The following is a 17,523-nucleotide window of genomic DNA, read 5'->3' on the forward strand; positions in this document are numbered from 1 at the left end:
AGACAAAAATGTTAGTCTTTACGAGACGCATTAAACGCAACATTCCCTTGGTCACACACTTGCTATTAAGATGTCCCCACCCACTAAGCCTTGTATGGTAAGCCCCGCCCACTCTCACACAACCAAACCCCAGCATGCAAAGTTCAGATGAGTCGTTATCAGCGGTCAGCAGGGGATCGATGGAGTGAAGAAACTGAGTCACAGTTTGAAGCTATTTTCCAACAGCTGCAGAGCGAACAACGCGGTGTGTAAACACCGTTTGTGTGTTTTATGTTGTTTAGTTTGGGACATTTAGTGGTAAATATTCAGCTCACTGTAGTCAAGTTTATTTACGTAGCAGTTCAAAGTGCTTTACATCATAGTTGAGACATTGTTTACGGAAACGATCGAGTCGTGTCGTTTTTCACTGAAAAGTGAACCATGTCAAAGTCCAGCCGGCCAGAGGAAGTATTGATTTCCACCGTAGAATCTGACAAAATACTTTTCAGAGATGGAAAAACCTCCTGAAAGTTCTGCTTTGGTGTTTTTGGGTCAATGACATTATAAGAGGAAACAGACTGGAGCTAATCAACACTTTGATGGATAAGAGACTTTTCACACATTTCAACACATTCTGAAGCGTTGGAGATGAAAAGAGTCCAGCGGACCATTATGGATCCAGAGTCTAATGGATTGGAGAACCTGAAGCAAATGTCAACATTAATTGTGCAAATTTTTTTCACATGCAAGTTGAACTAAACCAAATTCCTACTAGTATATTTTCCCAAAAAACAACTTCTGATTAGTGAGCAATTATTCTTTTTCTTTCTCCAACTTTTTTAATATTACAAAATTACACATAAAAAAAACAGCAGCAACAAAAATTATTCAGAAAAACTCATCATTGGAGTACTGCTTTTTCAGTTCTGTAATTTGGCAGTTTATGGCTGTCCAGGATTCAGGAGTGTTGGGACGAAACGGAGGAGGAACAAAAAATATCGGAAGGTTTCCAAAAACAGACATTTTGCAAAAATTGTATCTCCATTTTAAAATCCTGAAGGGTGTTTATTTAAACAAATTTACAGTAGATATTTACTGATGTCAATGACCTGTTGAAGATATTTTGTTTTTAGTTACGCCAAATCAACAACCTGTTTAAATAATGTACAGACAATCCTTATGAATTTTAATGCAAAACATACAATACAAACAAAAAGCACATCAATCTGCATCAGTAATCAGGAGAGGATTTATTAAACAGCACAAAATTCTTGGTATTTCTACATGTACACAAAATCATAAATAACCCCAAAACCAAACTGTCACCCTCTCTGATGGGATCCAGATCCTTATGATTTCAATGCAATAAGCCAGACTGTAGGAGCCACATATTTATAAACCATTTACAGATGAACGAAACCACCTACAGTATCGAGAGATAGAAGAAGTTAGTCGTTCTGCAGAGCAGCTGTCATTAATTCTGGTTATTGTAAATACAAAAGGGAACCCTATGTAGTTTCATGTGCTATTTACAACTGTCTTCTAAAAACAAGGTTTTCACCATCAAGTGGAAAAAACAAAACAAAAAATCTTTACCATGGCAAATGGGAGTTTTTTTTCTTTTTTCCCCAAAATATTAATTTTCTACACAACTGAAGAGCTCTATTTGAAGATAAACCAATTCATTTCTACTTTATACTAGGAGAAGGTAGAAAAACACTGGGGTCTTCTGGTGGCCACCTGGCCAATCAGGGAGCTCATTCATTTCATACAAACCAACAGAAGCAGGACAGCTTGCTTCACATCCCTACCGTTAAAATCACTCGTTTTTGCATCATTATATTTGGTTATCTTTATATATTTTATCTATGATCGGTGAGCCGTTTGTGGTCATCCAGTGATAGCATCCTCCACATCTTTGGACTCGAGTGAATCTTATTTTGCAGTGTTCTCATAAATTCATCTCACGCTGGGAGCATTTAGTCTGGTATATATTTTTATGCCTCACTTCAACACTAGGTTCCGTTGTCTCTTTCATTTTTGAAGAGTGGCTAAAAGTACAGAATACCTACAGGGACAGTGAAGGAAAAAAATTACATTCTCATGCGCACCAGATCGTTTTTTTTCCCCTCTAATGTCCCTTTAGGGATTCTGTTTAAAAAGAAAAGAAATGAAAAACATTTAGAAAACAAAACGCTCATTAGCTACTAGAAACGTCGCCTTAAATAAATCTAAATTTAAAAATGAGTTCTGATTTATCACTGAGGGTGAGAGGAATTGTGAGTTTGAAAAAATAACTAAAACGTCTTCATGGGAGATTCCCCTCCTCCAATAAATAAATGTGCTGAAATCAAAAATTTAGTTTTCCTTCCATTACTGCAAAAAAAAAAGAAGCTTCTGGTAAATATGGAGAGTGCTGCATTTCCACACTGGAGATCAACAATTATTAAAATAATATTAATAGAGCGCAGAAGGGAAGAGTTGGTGATGTGGAAAATGATCCTGACAGCTCAACAGGCTGTGGAATGAACCAGATCGATTCTTTTCAGTTATTCCTCACATTTCACGCTTCAAACGCATTAGGCAGAGATTATGCGACATGACGACGCGGTAGATCTCTGTTTGTTTCATCTTGTTCATTTGTGTAAATGAGGAAATCACCGGAAATGAGCGATTTGTTTAACCCTTCATTAGCCACCCACGGCAGGGAAGTACAGATGGGAACAAGCTGCCTGATGGAGGCCGACTGTGTAACAGTTTATGTTCCACCAAAAAGTCAGTTCAGAACTGACATAATGAGCTCTTAAATAAAGATTAGCCATCAGTTAGTTGACTTGCGTCTTTTATAAACTCCCAATCAAACCACCAACACTCTGACTTTTTATAAGTTTCCTTTGTCAATACAAAAACAAAACAAAAAAAACAAAACAGGATTTACCTCCTTTCAAAGCAGAAACTAAAGATATGAGAACTCGCTGCAAAAAAAAACAACAAAAAAACCCCAACATCATCATCCATGGAACTCAAGTTCTGGTGAAAATAGCTTTCACTGCAGTTTAAGGCCTCAACACATCTGTTGCTCTGTCCTTACACATCACATCCACTACTGTATAAAACAAACAGGAAGTAGCCCTGACCACGCTGCGCCACAGAGACCTACACAGGAACAGAAATAAATACATCTAGGATTGAAATACTTGAAGGGTTTCAGTATTAAGGCAATGCAGTGGCATGTTCTTGGTGGTTTCTGTGACCAATTTAACAGTAAAAGAAAAAAATAAAATAAAACTAAATTTTAAAAAAGCAAGGGTTTTACTTAAAATACACACATGGGTAAAAATGTTTACGTGTGCACAAAACATGACAGCAACACCTCCCGCCACGCGGTGGGGCTATACTCCCCTAAAGCTCTCCACGCTGGATTTTGTTGACTATTTTTCGAAAAACGTGTCTGCAAGTGGCAGCAGAACCTCGTTCTGGAACCTTCTTTCAGCAGTTCTTCTTCCCGGTAGAGTCAGTGCAATACTCGAGGTCGCCTTTTTTGAAAAAGAAAAAAGAAAAGAAAAAACTCCCAGACTTTCGGGCTGGTGTGGGACGATGTGGGCTGGCACTGGGGCAAAACCAAATAAAACCTCTAGAATTTCTAATAAAAACTCATTAGATGACAAAGAAGAGATAAATGATTAAAGACTGCGTGGTCCAGAGGATGGGTCAGCTCTCACTCTAGTGAATGTAGGCTCTGTAGACGGCAGAAATATCGTTGTCCGACTGGTCCAGTGCTTTAGCCCTCTTGTACACCTGCAGGCGGAACAGAGAAACGGTGAAGCACGACCACAAATACTCAAGTCAACATTTCATCCCCAAGGAGTCACTATTTTAGAGAAGCAAATATGTATATATGTAAAGTATAAAACTAGAAGAAACTTAGACTAAATCAGTTCAAAAACTGAAACTCCTATAAAGTTATTCCAGACGGTGATTTATATTATGTATTTACTTCTGTTCATTTGGATTGTTCTAGCTTACAACGCCTAGAAAAGTATTCACTCCCTTTGATGTTTTAGCCTTTTATTAGTTTAAAAAAATCGATTATTTTTATCAAAACTTAGCTTTTTTGGGGGGGAAAAAAATATACAGGGGCACATAATAATTATTGTTTTATAATCATTAGCCCGATGTTAAATTATGACATCAATTTTATCGGGCTGATATCATAATGAATAGCGCTGATAACATGCTCGGTGATGCAGGCGTTTCATTTATTTTATTTGAAAAAGAAATAAGAGTGAAACATCCAGTACTTTCTTCTCGACACTGTAAAGGAGATAAAAGTCCAAACGTCACTTTCCCGAAAATTTTAACATTATATACGAGCTGGACCTCCAGAAACGATTCTTCATTTGAAAAGCAGAAATGTGTGACTGTGTGCTGAACAATCTGCACCCAGGTGCTGCATGAAGGAGATCAGCCTTTACTTTTCAATATTCTCATTTTTACATTTCTTTTTAGTCCCAATTATCAAAACAACATAAACTAACCTACAGGGGGAAAAAAGCCACTGTTTGAAATGAATCTACATACTTCATGAATTTAACGTTTTGAAAAGAAGTAGAGACTTAAATTCACTTTTCAACGCCATCCTAAGTGAGAGACTCAGCAGTACCTCATTGGCTGCTGCAGCCATCGGAGTTGGATGGTTGGCCATGTCGCCCATGGAGATGGCTAACCTCAGGTCCTTCTGAATGTGTTTCAAATAGTAGTCTGGTTTAAAGTTGCCTTGCAGAATATCTAGAAGAAACAGAAACACTGTTGTGTCGTCTCTGTCTGAACATCACACCTGCTTTACAACGTTCATCAAGTTCCTACTGCAGAGTTTAAGACTAAAAAAATTATTAAAAAATAAATAAATAAAAAGACATTCCAGCTGTTAGTCAGATGAAAGAGACTCACTCTGACACTTCTGGTCCACAAAGGTGCTCGCCATCTGGCCCTGGCAGAGGATGTCCAGGAAGGTCTGTTGTGATTGGCCGGTGGCCTGAGCCAGGGTGAGCCCCTCCGCGATGGTGGCCATGAAACTGCCCTGGACCATGTTGAGGATGAGCATCATCCTCGCTGCGTTGCCTGCTTCACCTGGAGACGCAGAGCCACACAGTCGGACCTCACACACCGCAGGACGAACAGGAGAACCTGCACTGCAGGGTTCCACACACCTTTTGGACCTTTTTGTTTGACATTTTGTCACAGCACAACCACATTTACGAAGAGTTCTGGGGTTTTATGTGACAGATTGAAATAAAGTAGTGCCTACTTGTCAAGCGAGAGGAAAATGATTCATGATTTTCAATGTTTTTTTTTCATCCAACCCCTCGAAACAGTTTGATCTGAACCAGGTTAGTGATGTTTTGCTACCCTTCACAGCATTTTCCGCCTTTCCTTTTCCTTTTGTGTTGCTAATCAACACATCACCATATCTTCGAGAGACAAGCTTGATTGTGGTTTTGTTATTTAGCTGCTAATAATACCTGGTAGGGTTGGATGTTAGCTTGGTGCAGCCTACGTACAGAGGCTGTACCAAGCTAACAGTGCAGCCTACGTACAGAGGCTGTACCAAGCTAACAGTGCAGCCTACGTACAGAGGCTGTACCAAGCTAACAGTGCAGCCTACGTACCGAGGAAGAACGAGGTCTTGCCCATGGCCTGAAAGCAGCTGCTGCAGTCCTCATAAACCGTTCTGTCTCCAGCTGCCAGGATAACCAGCATCCCATCGTTGGAGAGCTGCTGGCTTCCTGCCACCGGAGCCTCCAGGAAGCGGCCGCCCCGTGACGTGATCACCTGGCGTTCCAACGCACAGAAACAGTGAATGCATCGTTACGGAGACAACAGCTGCTTCCAGCGTTCCAAATGGACAGTGCGGCCTGGTTGCTGGGTTACCTGGGAGAGCTCTGTGATGGTCTCTGGATCTACAGTGGACATCTCTATGTAGCATTTGCCTGGCCTGATTCCCTGGAGAACTCCACTGGGTCCCAACACCAACTGCAACAATCACAGCCCAGCAGAAGAGCCAGAATCACACATTAAGGGGTGGAAAGTCATGAGTTCACAAACTTTAGGGAAAAAGAGTTTTAGTTTCTGGATAGAGAGCCTCTTTAACAAGAATACTAAAGAAATATCAACTTTCGGAATGTTTTTCTCTCAGTTTTACTTAATATTTATTATGTGTAGCATAAATGCTGCCCCATACCTTCTGATTTTAGTCAGCTAGGAGGTATTAGTGATTTTTTTTGTAAAAAAATATATATATATATTCTATTTTGCCCTAGCTATGGTAGCTTCAGGAGCAAAGCAGCTTGAAAACTCAGCTGAGCATGTTACATAACATTTATATACATAAATACCTTCAAATACATCATTTATATGTTATAACGATTGAAAAACAGATTTGATTTTTGGCAAAAAAATTGCATTTTCTTTTTTTCTTACATTGATTCCCTCCTGCTTTCTTTGGGCCCCTGTTTGAAAAACACTGTTGTAAATCATTGCTGACTTTAAAGCAGCAATATGTAACATACATTTGACATATTAGTTAAAACTATCACCATGTTGTTACAGTAGCTCCTCTGCCTTCTCCCTATGGACCTGCTGTCATCTGAACAAACACAAGGCTCTGTCAGAAACAACCAATCAGAGCTATGAGGAGGGGCTTAGTGCTGTTAATCTCCCTCTTATATGCGCCACTCACTCTCTGCCCCCCTACATTATATATAGTTTCCACAACAGAGTCAGTGATGAGTGCTAAGGCTAGTTAGATGAACGGTTTTCCTGGAACAGTAAGTTGTTTCTCTGCCATTAGCACATAGACAAGCATGTACATGAGGAGGATTGACAGCACTAAGACCCGCCTCCCATCTCCAATTGGTTGTTTTTGACCCGGAGTGGTGAAATTTTTCAGACAGCAATAGCAGCTCAGGGCTTTTTTCCCAAATTATCTGTCCCATATTATATTGCCCTAACATGATGACGGTTTTAACAAATCTGTAAAATACTGATTTCTGTAGAAGTTATGTACTGCAGCTTTAAATCAACATCCTGCTCTGACCAGCTTCCAGTCACTTCCAGGAAGTTATTTGAGCATGATAGAGTTCAACTACTCTGAAATGAGCGAGATACTCACGTCCCGGGCAGCCTTGGGGTCAGACACACATGAGAAAGTGATGTCACACATGGAGGCCACCTCTGCAGGGGTCCGGCCTAACCTGGCCCCCTCCTGGATGAACAGGTCACACTGAAACACAGCAGAGCAGACATCAGATCCACTGTCATGGTTTCCAAAAGTGTCTTAGAATATTTATGTTAAACATTAACATGCATAAACAGACAACCTTTATTTCCTCATTCAGACATCAAGATAAAACCTTTCCTGTTTTAGATCAGATAGTTTTAAGTTTATTCCCACTTACACTTTAAATATTTTTTTAGAGAATTTTAATATTTCTTCAAAGTCTACATTAGTCTCCTCAGTATTTTTAGAATTGCCTTTTATAGTGAATGACTTGGGTCAAATATTTTTGAGTTTTTTTCCCCCTCAAGATTCTCACAGTAATTTGTTTTGTTGCAATTTTGGCCCATTCCTCCCGAAATGCTGATTCGATATATTCCCAACTTCCCAATCAGTCCTGCAGCAAAACACCCACACACTGATTCATCTTTTTCTTTCAAAAGTACAATGGTTGCTACCAGAGGTGGGTGTGTCAGTCCAAAATATCGATAGAGTCGTACCAGTATTGGATCAATGCCATCTTGGTAAGATTGATACTTACGTTTCAGATTCACTCTTGGAAAAATAAAAAATTGTGTTTCTCAACTTTGCCTCAGTTAAGATTTTGGGGGGGGGGAAAATGTGCAAACATTTTTTTTGTTTTTCTATCATTTCTGTTTATTATACAAATAATTAAGTATTTTGTAGACCCATATAAAACATTTAAATGTCAGATGTTTGATGATACATCAAACTCAAATAATAAAAAGTATCCGTATCAGTGATAGTAGCCCTGCACCAATCCATATAAAATATCCAACATCAGAGAACTCTAATCATTAACCTGCAATTTTAGTTTCATTAGACCAGAGGAAAGGTTTCCACATATGACGGTTTTTATTCCAGAGTTTATCTGCAAACTATAATCTGGCTTTTTATGTCATTTTTAGAGTTATGTCCTTTTCCTTGCAGTGTGGCCTCTCAGCCCATGTTGGTACAGAACAGGTTTCACTGTGGACAATAACACTGTAACCATCAGCAGCAGCAGATATTATTACTACAATATTTAGGTTCTGAATGTCGAAGAGCTGATGCATAGATCAATTTATCGACTTTCTGAAACCATTAGAATTGGTTTGACCAGCTTTTGAAGCTTTCAGCAACCGTTTCATGACAGTACCTTTTCTGCAGTGCGATTCCACACAGTGACAACATGGCCCATTTTCAACAAATTGGAAACGATGCCACTACCCATGAGTCCTAGACCCAGAAAGCCTATCCTGCAGGGGGATGAACCAGAATGCAAAAAGTCAACTTTATATATATATAAATATATATATCTCAGCAGTTTCCAAATCAAAGTTTTCATTTGGCTTCTAGATTGGAAGTGCCACAGTACCTTTTATCTGTGGGTGTGATGCTGCCATTAATAGCTGTGCTGTCTGCTGCTTGGATAGAAGTTGAACCTGTGACCTGCAGAAAAAAAAAAGTCCCTGTTAATGTCACAGTGAAGATTGGTTTTTTTTCTGGTTTTTGTTTTTATTTACGCCTTTCTTTACCTCCTCGATGATTTTCAGCCGCTTACTAATCGGTTCCATCGATGAGGCTGGCTGTAGGGAAAAATACAAGGATCAGTACACACAAAGATAACACTAAGCTGGAACGTCAAATTCACAACTGGGTTGTCAAAACGAGTCATGCTTCACATAAAACAGCTAAAGATATGTACAATATCATCCACTCTATTTATAAGGTTTACTGTTTTAGTTATTGATTTTTCTATGGATTTAGTCTGGAAGAAGCAGGGATTCTGCATGAGTCTTTGATGAGAACAGTCTGAAGCTAACAGCTGATGGGACATCCAGCGTAGGTGTGGTGGACCAGGGACACATCATAGGTAGGTGTGTGTGTGTGTGTGTGCGCGTGTGTGTGCACTTGGTTAACTATTCTTCTTCAGACCAGTTCTGTCGTATTTACTAACCTTCTGAAGACCAATTAGCCATATGGGGACCAAAGCTAATACAGTCCTAATACAGGGGTCCCCATTGTATAGGGTCAAAGGTTAGATTTAAAGATATGGTGTGATTGAGGTTTTGGTTAAGGTTAGAAGTAGAGTAAGTGTGGGTAGGGGTAGCGAAAATGTCTGGGTTAGGCATGATGGCAGTTCCTAAAATGAGTATAGGTAGAACTACAAATGTGTGTGTGGATGGCACCAGGGGCTGAACACCAATGTACACTACAGTTTTGGGATTCTTATTGTGAACAATGTTTAAAAACAAGCTTCATTTTGCTTTTATCTTTGTGTTTTCTTCATTCAAATCCCACCAGAAGAACTCAATTCAAAGGGGTGCGAGTGCTTTTTCAAGGCATAGTAAATAGGTAATGATGTAAAGTGACTTGTGTTGTTTCCCCTTACCTTTTCAGACTGACTGAGCAGGAAGTGATGGAAATGTGGGTCATCCTTGACAGGCTGGAAGGCAAAGAGTTCAGTGAGATGGTGTGTGTGTGTGTGTGTGAGAGCAGAGAAAACACCAAGCGGGGAGGGGGAAAAAACACAGATTCAAAACGTTCAACCAGAGCAAATCAAGGTGGGGGTTTGGTTAGATCCCAGTTTGTCTCAACTTCTTCTCCAAACCATTCAGAAAAACGTCAAAGAGCTGAGAGATTGAAGGTGTGTGTAATAACACGGGGCCGGGCCAGGAGATGTTCGGAACAACACATGTCCCTTCAGCACTTCCTGTTTCTTTGCTCTGCTCCTGCTGAGTGAGGCTGATGGTCTGTCTGTCCCCATCCCTGCCTCATAATGTTATATCTTCCAGGTCTTTTCCACTAAGCGGCTTCCAGTTCTTAACTGGTTCTATGTGGAGCAGATTTATGCCATCTGTGTTTGATATTTATTTGTGTGTGTGTGTGTGTGTGTGTGCTGGATGGGGAAATTCATGTTGGTGCTCATGGAGTTGGGGTTGGAGCTCGTTGGGAGCGTTTGGTCCTGAGCCGGCTCTGGTTGGTTGGCTCGTTTTGATCGCTTTATTTTAGTAATTGATTATTCTGACGATTAATCAGACAAAAATATTGGGCCACAGCAAATTTTTCATTAAACTACTTAAGCCTTTTTTATGCAATATTAGAAATGGGTTCAAAAATGAAAACAAACAATTCACTTCCAGAGAGAGATTCAGATGTGACGTCAATTCAAAATAAGACATGGCTGGCTGACTAGTACACAATGAAACAGACTTTCTGAAATTTTTCACTTTTAGGAACTGTACTGTTATTTCACATTGCAACTGTAGATTTCAGGGAGAGAAGTTGTAGGTTTAACAAATGTCAAAGCTAAACTGCACATTTAGATTTCTGAAGCTCTGCAGGAAGACTAAAATAAGGCTTTGTGTCGACATGTTCCAGAGGAAATGCTTGTTTTTATTCAGACTGAGCAGAAAGGAGAAGGTGGGCGGGGTCTGCTATAAACTCAGGAGCAACTGTCACCACTGAGACGAGCATGCAGTTAACTAGTAGTTCAGTCTGTGTGAACCACTTATTTACTACTCCAGCAGTTCTTCCAAATTTCATCTCACTCACACACACACACACACACACACACACACACACACACACACACACACACACACACACACACACACACACACACCACAAACTGGCTTAATACTCCTTCATCCAGAGAGGTCAATCCTTCTCTTTCCTGATTCTCTTTACCTCCACTTAACGAATCAGCTCTGCTTCTGCAGTCGCTCACCGACAGGGTCATAATCAATCAATCGCACACACACACACACACACACACACACACACAACGAGCAGCATCAGCAGTCAAAGGTGAGCACCAAACAGGTCAGAAGGGAAAGGTCTGCAGTCGTTGGTGATTTAAAGCCAAAGTTAGGATGAAGCTCAGGTAGAAAAACAGCAAGCAGGGCAGGCTGACAGCAGGGGGAGCCAGGGAGAGGTTCACCTACACTGCTTTCCCATTTGAATCCTGAACCAGGTCCGGCCCCCAGCCTCTCAAGAGCCGACGGCTCGGGGTCAGAGTCAGTTAAGTCCTTAAAGAGGAAAAAGACACATGTTCACCTTTAAAACCAAAGGAGAGGAGGAATCTGTAATGGTCCGTAGCTGATGAGGAGAGGGGTGTATTATTATTATTTTTATTTAGAGGGCAATGCTCAGCAGCAGAAAGTTGGTGAAGGTCAGTGTGTGGAGGGAAGGCATCCAGAACCGATGGGACGTCAGGGAACTCATCTGGGTTGGAGTAGGACTCTAGAAAAGCTGCTCTACTCTAAACTTGGCGCAACACACCAGGTCTGAGGCTAGAATGGAGACCAGATGCTACAAAGTTTAAAGCTGTAGGATGTAACCTTTACAAAATCAGAGGGTTTTTTTGGCATATATGTTAAAACCGTCACCATGTTGTGACAGGACACTATGAGACAGATGATTGTGAAAAGATTGAGCTCCCTGAGCTGCTATCATCATCTACAAAAATGTACGACTCCCAACCAAAAACAACCAGAGACAAGAGGAGGGTCTTAGCACTTTCAATCAACCTCATGTACTCACTGCTAAATGTTTTAACAGCAGAAAAAAACCCACCATTTCAGGAAAACCATTTTTTTTCCACTGCCATTGGTGGCAAAGCTAACTAGCTTCAGCATTCACAACAGCACCTGCTATCAATTGCTGTAGCGCAGCAGAGTGTAACAGGGGTAGATGTTGAGCAGCACCACATGGAGAGTGATTGACAACCCTGAGTCCCGCCTCCTGTCTCTGATTGGTTGTTTCTGAGATATTTTCACAGGTTTTCTGAGCCACATGAAAGCAGCAGTGGTGAAAGGATATATATATGTTCTCTTAATAAAACTATGAAAACATGTCATGGACAATCAGCCACGCCCATGATTGACAGAGAAAACCATTTTAGAATTATTAAGTATGTTATACTGAAACAAGACAAAAAAGCCTGAATTTAAGAAAACAAAAAATGGACCATATCTGTAAAATAAAGGTTTATTTTTACCATTTAACTTTTTCTGTAAGACTATATGCATAAAGCATTTTCTTCACTCGACACCGTTAGCCTTCTGGGGCACCACTGACCTTTTCAGAGGGGTCCTTCAGTGCACTGAGGTCCTCGTCGTCCTCCTCTAGAATTTTCAGTGGCTTGTTGGAGGCTTTTTTTCCTTTAGAGTCACCTTTGCCCTCAGAGTTCTGCCAAAAACACACACCATCACTGTCAGCTTTCAAACACATCTGAAGGTCTGAGAAGGCTATAAGTCTTAAATTACAGTTGCCACAGTGACATAGTCCAGCAAAACAGTGAACAAGTGTTGTAACATCTTACTTACTACTGCGAAAGTGTCTTGAAAAACTTTCCTGTTTCTGAAATAACTCGTGTCAGTGACAAAATGACAAAATGTTTTGGATATTTAAAATATCTTCCAGTTTTAGTGTTGAATGTTTACTTTTTTAAAAAATAAAATTTAATTTTATTGGTCTTTCAGAGGGCAAATGTGCATTATTATGCCAATATCAATAAAATACTTGAAAACGATCTTGGAATAACAATATTATGATTTATCGCAATATTTTCTGGTACAATTTATTGTCCAGTCAAATCTAGAAGAAAGATGGAAGGAAGGAAGAAAGAAAAAGGGGTTTTATATTTTATCTCTTTTAAACAGTCTTTTACCTTATTAGAGGCATCTTTACAGAGATAATATTATCTACTCTAGAATCCCCCTAGTAGTCTGGATGCACAGTGCAAATTTAAATGTTAATTAAAAACATTTCAATTCATCCATGCTGAAATGTTTAAATCAAATTTAACAAAACTGTCAACCTCAAAAAATGGTAAAATTCTAGATCTATGGTTTGTGTTAAAATGTTAGCATGTATAATTTGATAGAAAAACACGAACCGCCTGGGCACCCTGACCTCTGGGGGTAACCCTGATCGGTAACCCTGATCGTCAATGTGTTAGGCATCAAGTTTCACCGTTTGCGCTGGTCGGTGCCATCACATAAAATGCAAATAAAATATATTGAAGTGTGTGACTGTAATATGAAAATCCTGAGAAGTTAAAGGGATGCAGATACTTTTGAAAGACTGTCACCCACTAAGACAAAATGCTATAGTTACCAGTGTCCGTCCCCCCTCCCCTACCTGTTCCTTTCCTTTGGCTTTCTTCAGGTAGTCCTCCACGGCATCAACAGCCTGCTGGAAACGCTTCCCTTTATTAATCTTGATCATCTCCTCTTTGTGGGGGTGGTAGGGCTTCAGTTGTTCCACTTTGATCCAGGCGCTGGTCAGAGAGACAAGAGCTACTGTAGCACATCTGGCAGAGAACGTAAAGCATGTGGAAGCCAGAGCAGGTCCTCCTACTTACTGGTCTTCAGTTCCAAAGAATTTCACAAAGTGGCATTTTTTGCCCCGGGGCTTTTTCAGGTCCTTGGGGGGACTTACTATCTGAAACACACAGGAATAAGTCACAGTAAGCGGCGAATGGTGTTGCAGCACTAGTGTGAAGGTAGTGTGGAGGAGTTGTCCCTCACCTTTCCTGGCCATGGGGGGTAACGGCCCAGCTTGCCCCTGAAATAACAACAACAGATATTAGTGGAAATATTCTCTGTGGAGTTCAAATGTTTCAAACATTAAAACAAATTTCTGGATAAGCTGCTGCATGCCCTGGGCTCAGATTGTACAAAGCGCTGGACACTTACTCCCTAAACTCAACACTTGAAGCTTAATCTCTCCTTAGCAGAGGGATTTACTAAACTCTGATAAACTAGACTCTTTTTGAGGAACCAAGAAAGTCATTAACTGCATAATTGGCATTGTTACAGCAATACAACTGAAAAATCTACACTTTGATGTCGCCCCCAAGCTCCACTAGCAGCTAACTATTTTTCGTTTCTTTTTTTTTGTTTTTCTAAGAGTAAAAATGTGTCATGCCATCATACAAACCTTAACATGACCTGACTAAACATAAGCTGGATGGATTACATTTGGCAGCAATAATTGGCCATAAGTGTTTGCGATAACTGGTAACAAGCTCAGCTTACACACATCAGTGTTGAGGGGTTTTAACATGAACTATTTGTTTAAGTTTGTGTTAGCCGTGCACCGATTGCACTTTAATGGTCAACTGCAGATTACCAATCTTTAAAAACCCTGACCTGCCGATTCTCATTTTGACCAGCAATTGTTTTTGTCTGAAATGTTGAAAGTCACTGAGCTAATAACAGTGGGGTGACCATAAACTAATAATGTGCAGACATGACTTAAAGAAGATTTAAGTCCAGACTTTGACTAAGCCACCCCAAAACCTTTCCTTGGTTTTCTTTTGTAAACAGTTTTTTTTTTTTTTTTACTTTAACCAATTCAAGACAAACTCTATGAGCTGATTCTCAGCATTTAAAGAGAGTCGATTAATTGTTCCAGAATTTAGAAAGAAGTGAAATGGGCTTTCACTGAAAGCACCAGCTCTACAGCTAGCTTCAAAGGCTGATTACTGCCTTTGGGATATAGAAAGATTTCAGAGGCCCAAACATGATTCTGTCACAGTATCCATAAATGATTAGTTTATTAGATGAACTAATCATTTAGAACTGTTACTGTCTTTGTGCTTTAGGTTGATAGCAAATACAGATTCCCACAAAATAAGTCATCTATTATGTTGAAGGAAAAAATAAAAATATTTATTTTCTATGTCTGTCTCTGTCTCTTTAAGAAGCTAAAACTCTTTCCGACACTCTGCCTTCAACACATCATCACAACAATGCTCCTCGTTTCCCTGTCAAAGATGAACGAATGACATTTTTGGAAAAGCAACTTTGTTTACAGAGACTTTATGATCCAGTTAAATAATTATTTGGGTTGTTTTATTGACTTTGTATATTTAAAATGTTTTCCAGTTTCACTGCTATATATTCTTTTGAAATTAAATGATTTTTTTTCTATCTTTGAGAAGATGTAATTGCATTAACATGCCATTATTGTTGCAGTAATTGAAAATTGTCTCAAAATTACAATATTATCGTTTATCACAACAATTTCTGGGACAATTTATCGTCCAGCTAAATTTGTTATGTGAATGAGATGGTAGTGCAAATCTAGAAGCGGTGTGAAAACGCAATCATACGTTTGTTTTCATGTTCTTGTGTAATATGTGAGGCAACAGTGGTAGGTGCCCAATCTATAACAAGTGGGTTGCCAGTTTGAACCCCAGCTCAGTCATCCTGTCCCTGGGCAAGACATTTCACCCACCTTGCCAGCTGGTGGAGGTCGGAGGGCCAGTGGTAGCTGCCACAATGTCAGTGTAATGCAAAGCATTTTAGGATTTTCTGGACTTAATAAAGCACTTTACAAGTACAGGCCATTTAAAGTCACCATATCATAATATTTTTGTCATGCTTACGAATTTTTGGGTAACATCCCTATATTTATTTTCAGGGCTCTGAAATATTTATTTTCAGGGCTCTGAAAATAAATACAACGCAGAGGTGGCTACTCCATGGTTTAAGGTTGTACAGTCAAGAGACGTTATAAGAGTTTTAAGAGCCAACTGTACATGAATGTGTTGGTGCGCGTGCTGATCCACGGTCTGGGTGGGTCTCGTGTTTCTGTCCCACTAGAAACTAGAAAATGTGTTTGCAGAAGTCTGGTCAAAGTCTGACTCTTTCATAAGGCCATGTCTGCTTTAACTGCCGCTTCACGGGTTTGGCTTGTTCAAATACCTGCACAGCTGCTTTACTTACTGTTGAAATTGAGAGTCCGCCTAATATTAAGACCTAACTTTCCCAGCTAAACGAAACCAGTTTCCCCAGGCGCTGAATTGAAGGAACTCGAAGAACTGAAGGGAGGAAACAGCAGTCAATGTTGTCATATCTTCGCTAGCACGTGATCCACTCTGGCTGCTTGCTCAGTTTTATCCAAACGAGAGGAAAGTGTCTGTGGCGCTTTACGCTGTTTTCTGCTTTACTGCCTGAAAGTCATTTTACACAAAGAGGCGCATGTAAACAAAACGAGAGCTCGTGCTAAGTTAATAACACGGAAACAGAGCAGGCGCAGGGTCTAACGACATCCGCTACTAGCTATGATGCTAGCACAACTAGCACAACATGTCAACAAGAAGAAACTCATAGTCGAAGCTTTACAGATTCAACCAACAGTTCACGGTTCTGGAGGACAAAACGACACGTTGTGACCGAATGAAGTAACTCTGCGAGTTTACATCCTGTTCCAGTAGTTGTTCCGCTAACAGGGAGCTAGCATAGCTAGCTCTGCTGGGTTAGCAACTTGTTTGGGTTGAACACCAACTAAGCTTCTCCGCTGTGGTGATTCCTCTTAACACAACCAAAACCGGACCTTCTTTTAAATTAGCAGCCACAACAACATACTATGCAGTTTGAGCAGAAAAAGGAGCGCGTAATGGTGTTTAAAGGTCATCTCACCACACTAGATCCCCGATCCTGAGATGCACCGCCGCCATCTTTCAACTTAAATAAAACGTCGCACTGAATGAGGAAAAGACGACACACACCCACTAAAGCCTTCCTCAGTGTGTGGGCGTGTAACATCCGCCCCCTAGTCTGACTGCGTTCAGCAAACAGCGTTCACAATCATATTAAATAAGAACATCAAAAAACACGGTTTGAAACTTTAATAAGCTTTATTACATAGTAAGATCTGAATAAAAGACGCAGTCTAAAATCACAGCTATGTTAAAGTTTTTCCTGGTTCCATCATATTTCATGCTTTAAGTGATTATTCTAGTTAGCTATTATTAGTATTTTTGGTACATTTTGCCAAGAGGAAGTAATATTTGATGTTTTAAATAGATTGCAAACAAAAAGTCTAAAAGTAAATAATTTTTTAAAAATAACGATAGGTTAATCTCACCCTGAAAATGTAGAACAGAGTTGTGACCCTCATTTTCATTTTGGGCTACATCAAGATCACAAACGTCCTGAAAGGGCCGGTGTTCTGGTAGAATGATAAAACAACCCACACACTGTTACAATACTGATAAATAGCTGTCTCTGCATTTAATGAGGTCTTCTTTAAATTAAATAATATTGAACATGTCTTCTCATTTATGTAATTTGACAGTATTTAGTAAAAACTGCTTTGATTAGATTAATAAAATAATATTAAGCACATAACTGTTATCTTAAAGGTTTTATTTATGTGGCCTTCTAGAGTTCAGTCTTGAGTCTGACACATATAATGTAGAACTTCCTACTTTAATTTTAGTACAATTATTAAAAAGAAATCTCATG

General features: G+C 39.8%; 1 protein-coding gene across 3 annotated transcripts; it reads right to left on the minus strand.

The window, feature by feature from the left end:
* Nucleotides 1–1,206: 1,206 nt before the first annotated feature.
* On the minus strand, nucleotides 1,207–16,771 carry glyr1 (glyoxylate reductase 1 homolog (Arabidopsis)). Of its 3 annotated transcripts, XM_008415232.2 has the most exons (16): nucleotides 16,696–16,771; nucleotides 13,795–13,831; nucleotides 13,629–13,708; nucleotides 13,406–13,544; nucleotides 12,341–12,451; nucleotides 11,206–11,289; nucleotides 9,651–9,704; nucleotides 8,794–8,844; nucleotides 8,634–8,707; nucleotides 8,415–8,514; nucleotides 7,151–7,261; nucleotides 5,911–6,012; nucleotides 5,649–5,811; nucleotides 4,930–5,109; nucleotides 4,643–4,767; nucleotides 1,207–3,777 (listed from the first exon to the last, which is right to left on the minus strand). In XM_008415232.2, exons 1-16 carry the CDS (start codon nucleotides 16,731–16,733, stop codon nucleotides 3,703–3,705), a joined length of 1,524 nt encoding a protein of 507 aa, XP_008413454.1. In that variant the 5' UTR covers nucleotides 16,734–16,771; the 3' UTR covers nucleotides 1,207–3,702. The 3 variants fall into 3 exon arrangements, with proteins under 3 accessions (XP_008413454.1, XP_008413455.1, XP_008413456.1); XM_008415233.2 differs by lacking the exon at nucleotides 11,206–11,289 and having other exon boundaries at nucleotides 3,690–3,777; XM_008415234.2 differs by lacking the exons at nucleotides 9,651–9,704; nucleotides 11,206–11,289 and having other exon boundaries at nucleotides 3,690–3,777.
* Between the last annotated feature and the right edge of the window lie 752 nt (nucleotides 16,772–17,523).

The sequence above is a fragment of the Poecilia reticulata genome, linkage group LG8 (assembly GCF_000633615.1).
Source record: "Poecilia reticulata strain Guanapo linkage group LG8, Guppy_female_1.0+MT, whole genome shotgun sequence".
Lineage (NCBI taxonomy): Eukaryota > Metazoa > Chordata > Actinopteri > Cyprinodontiformes > Poeciliidae > Poecilia > Poecilia reticulata.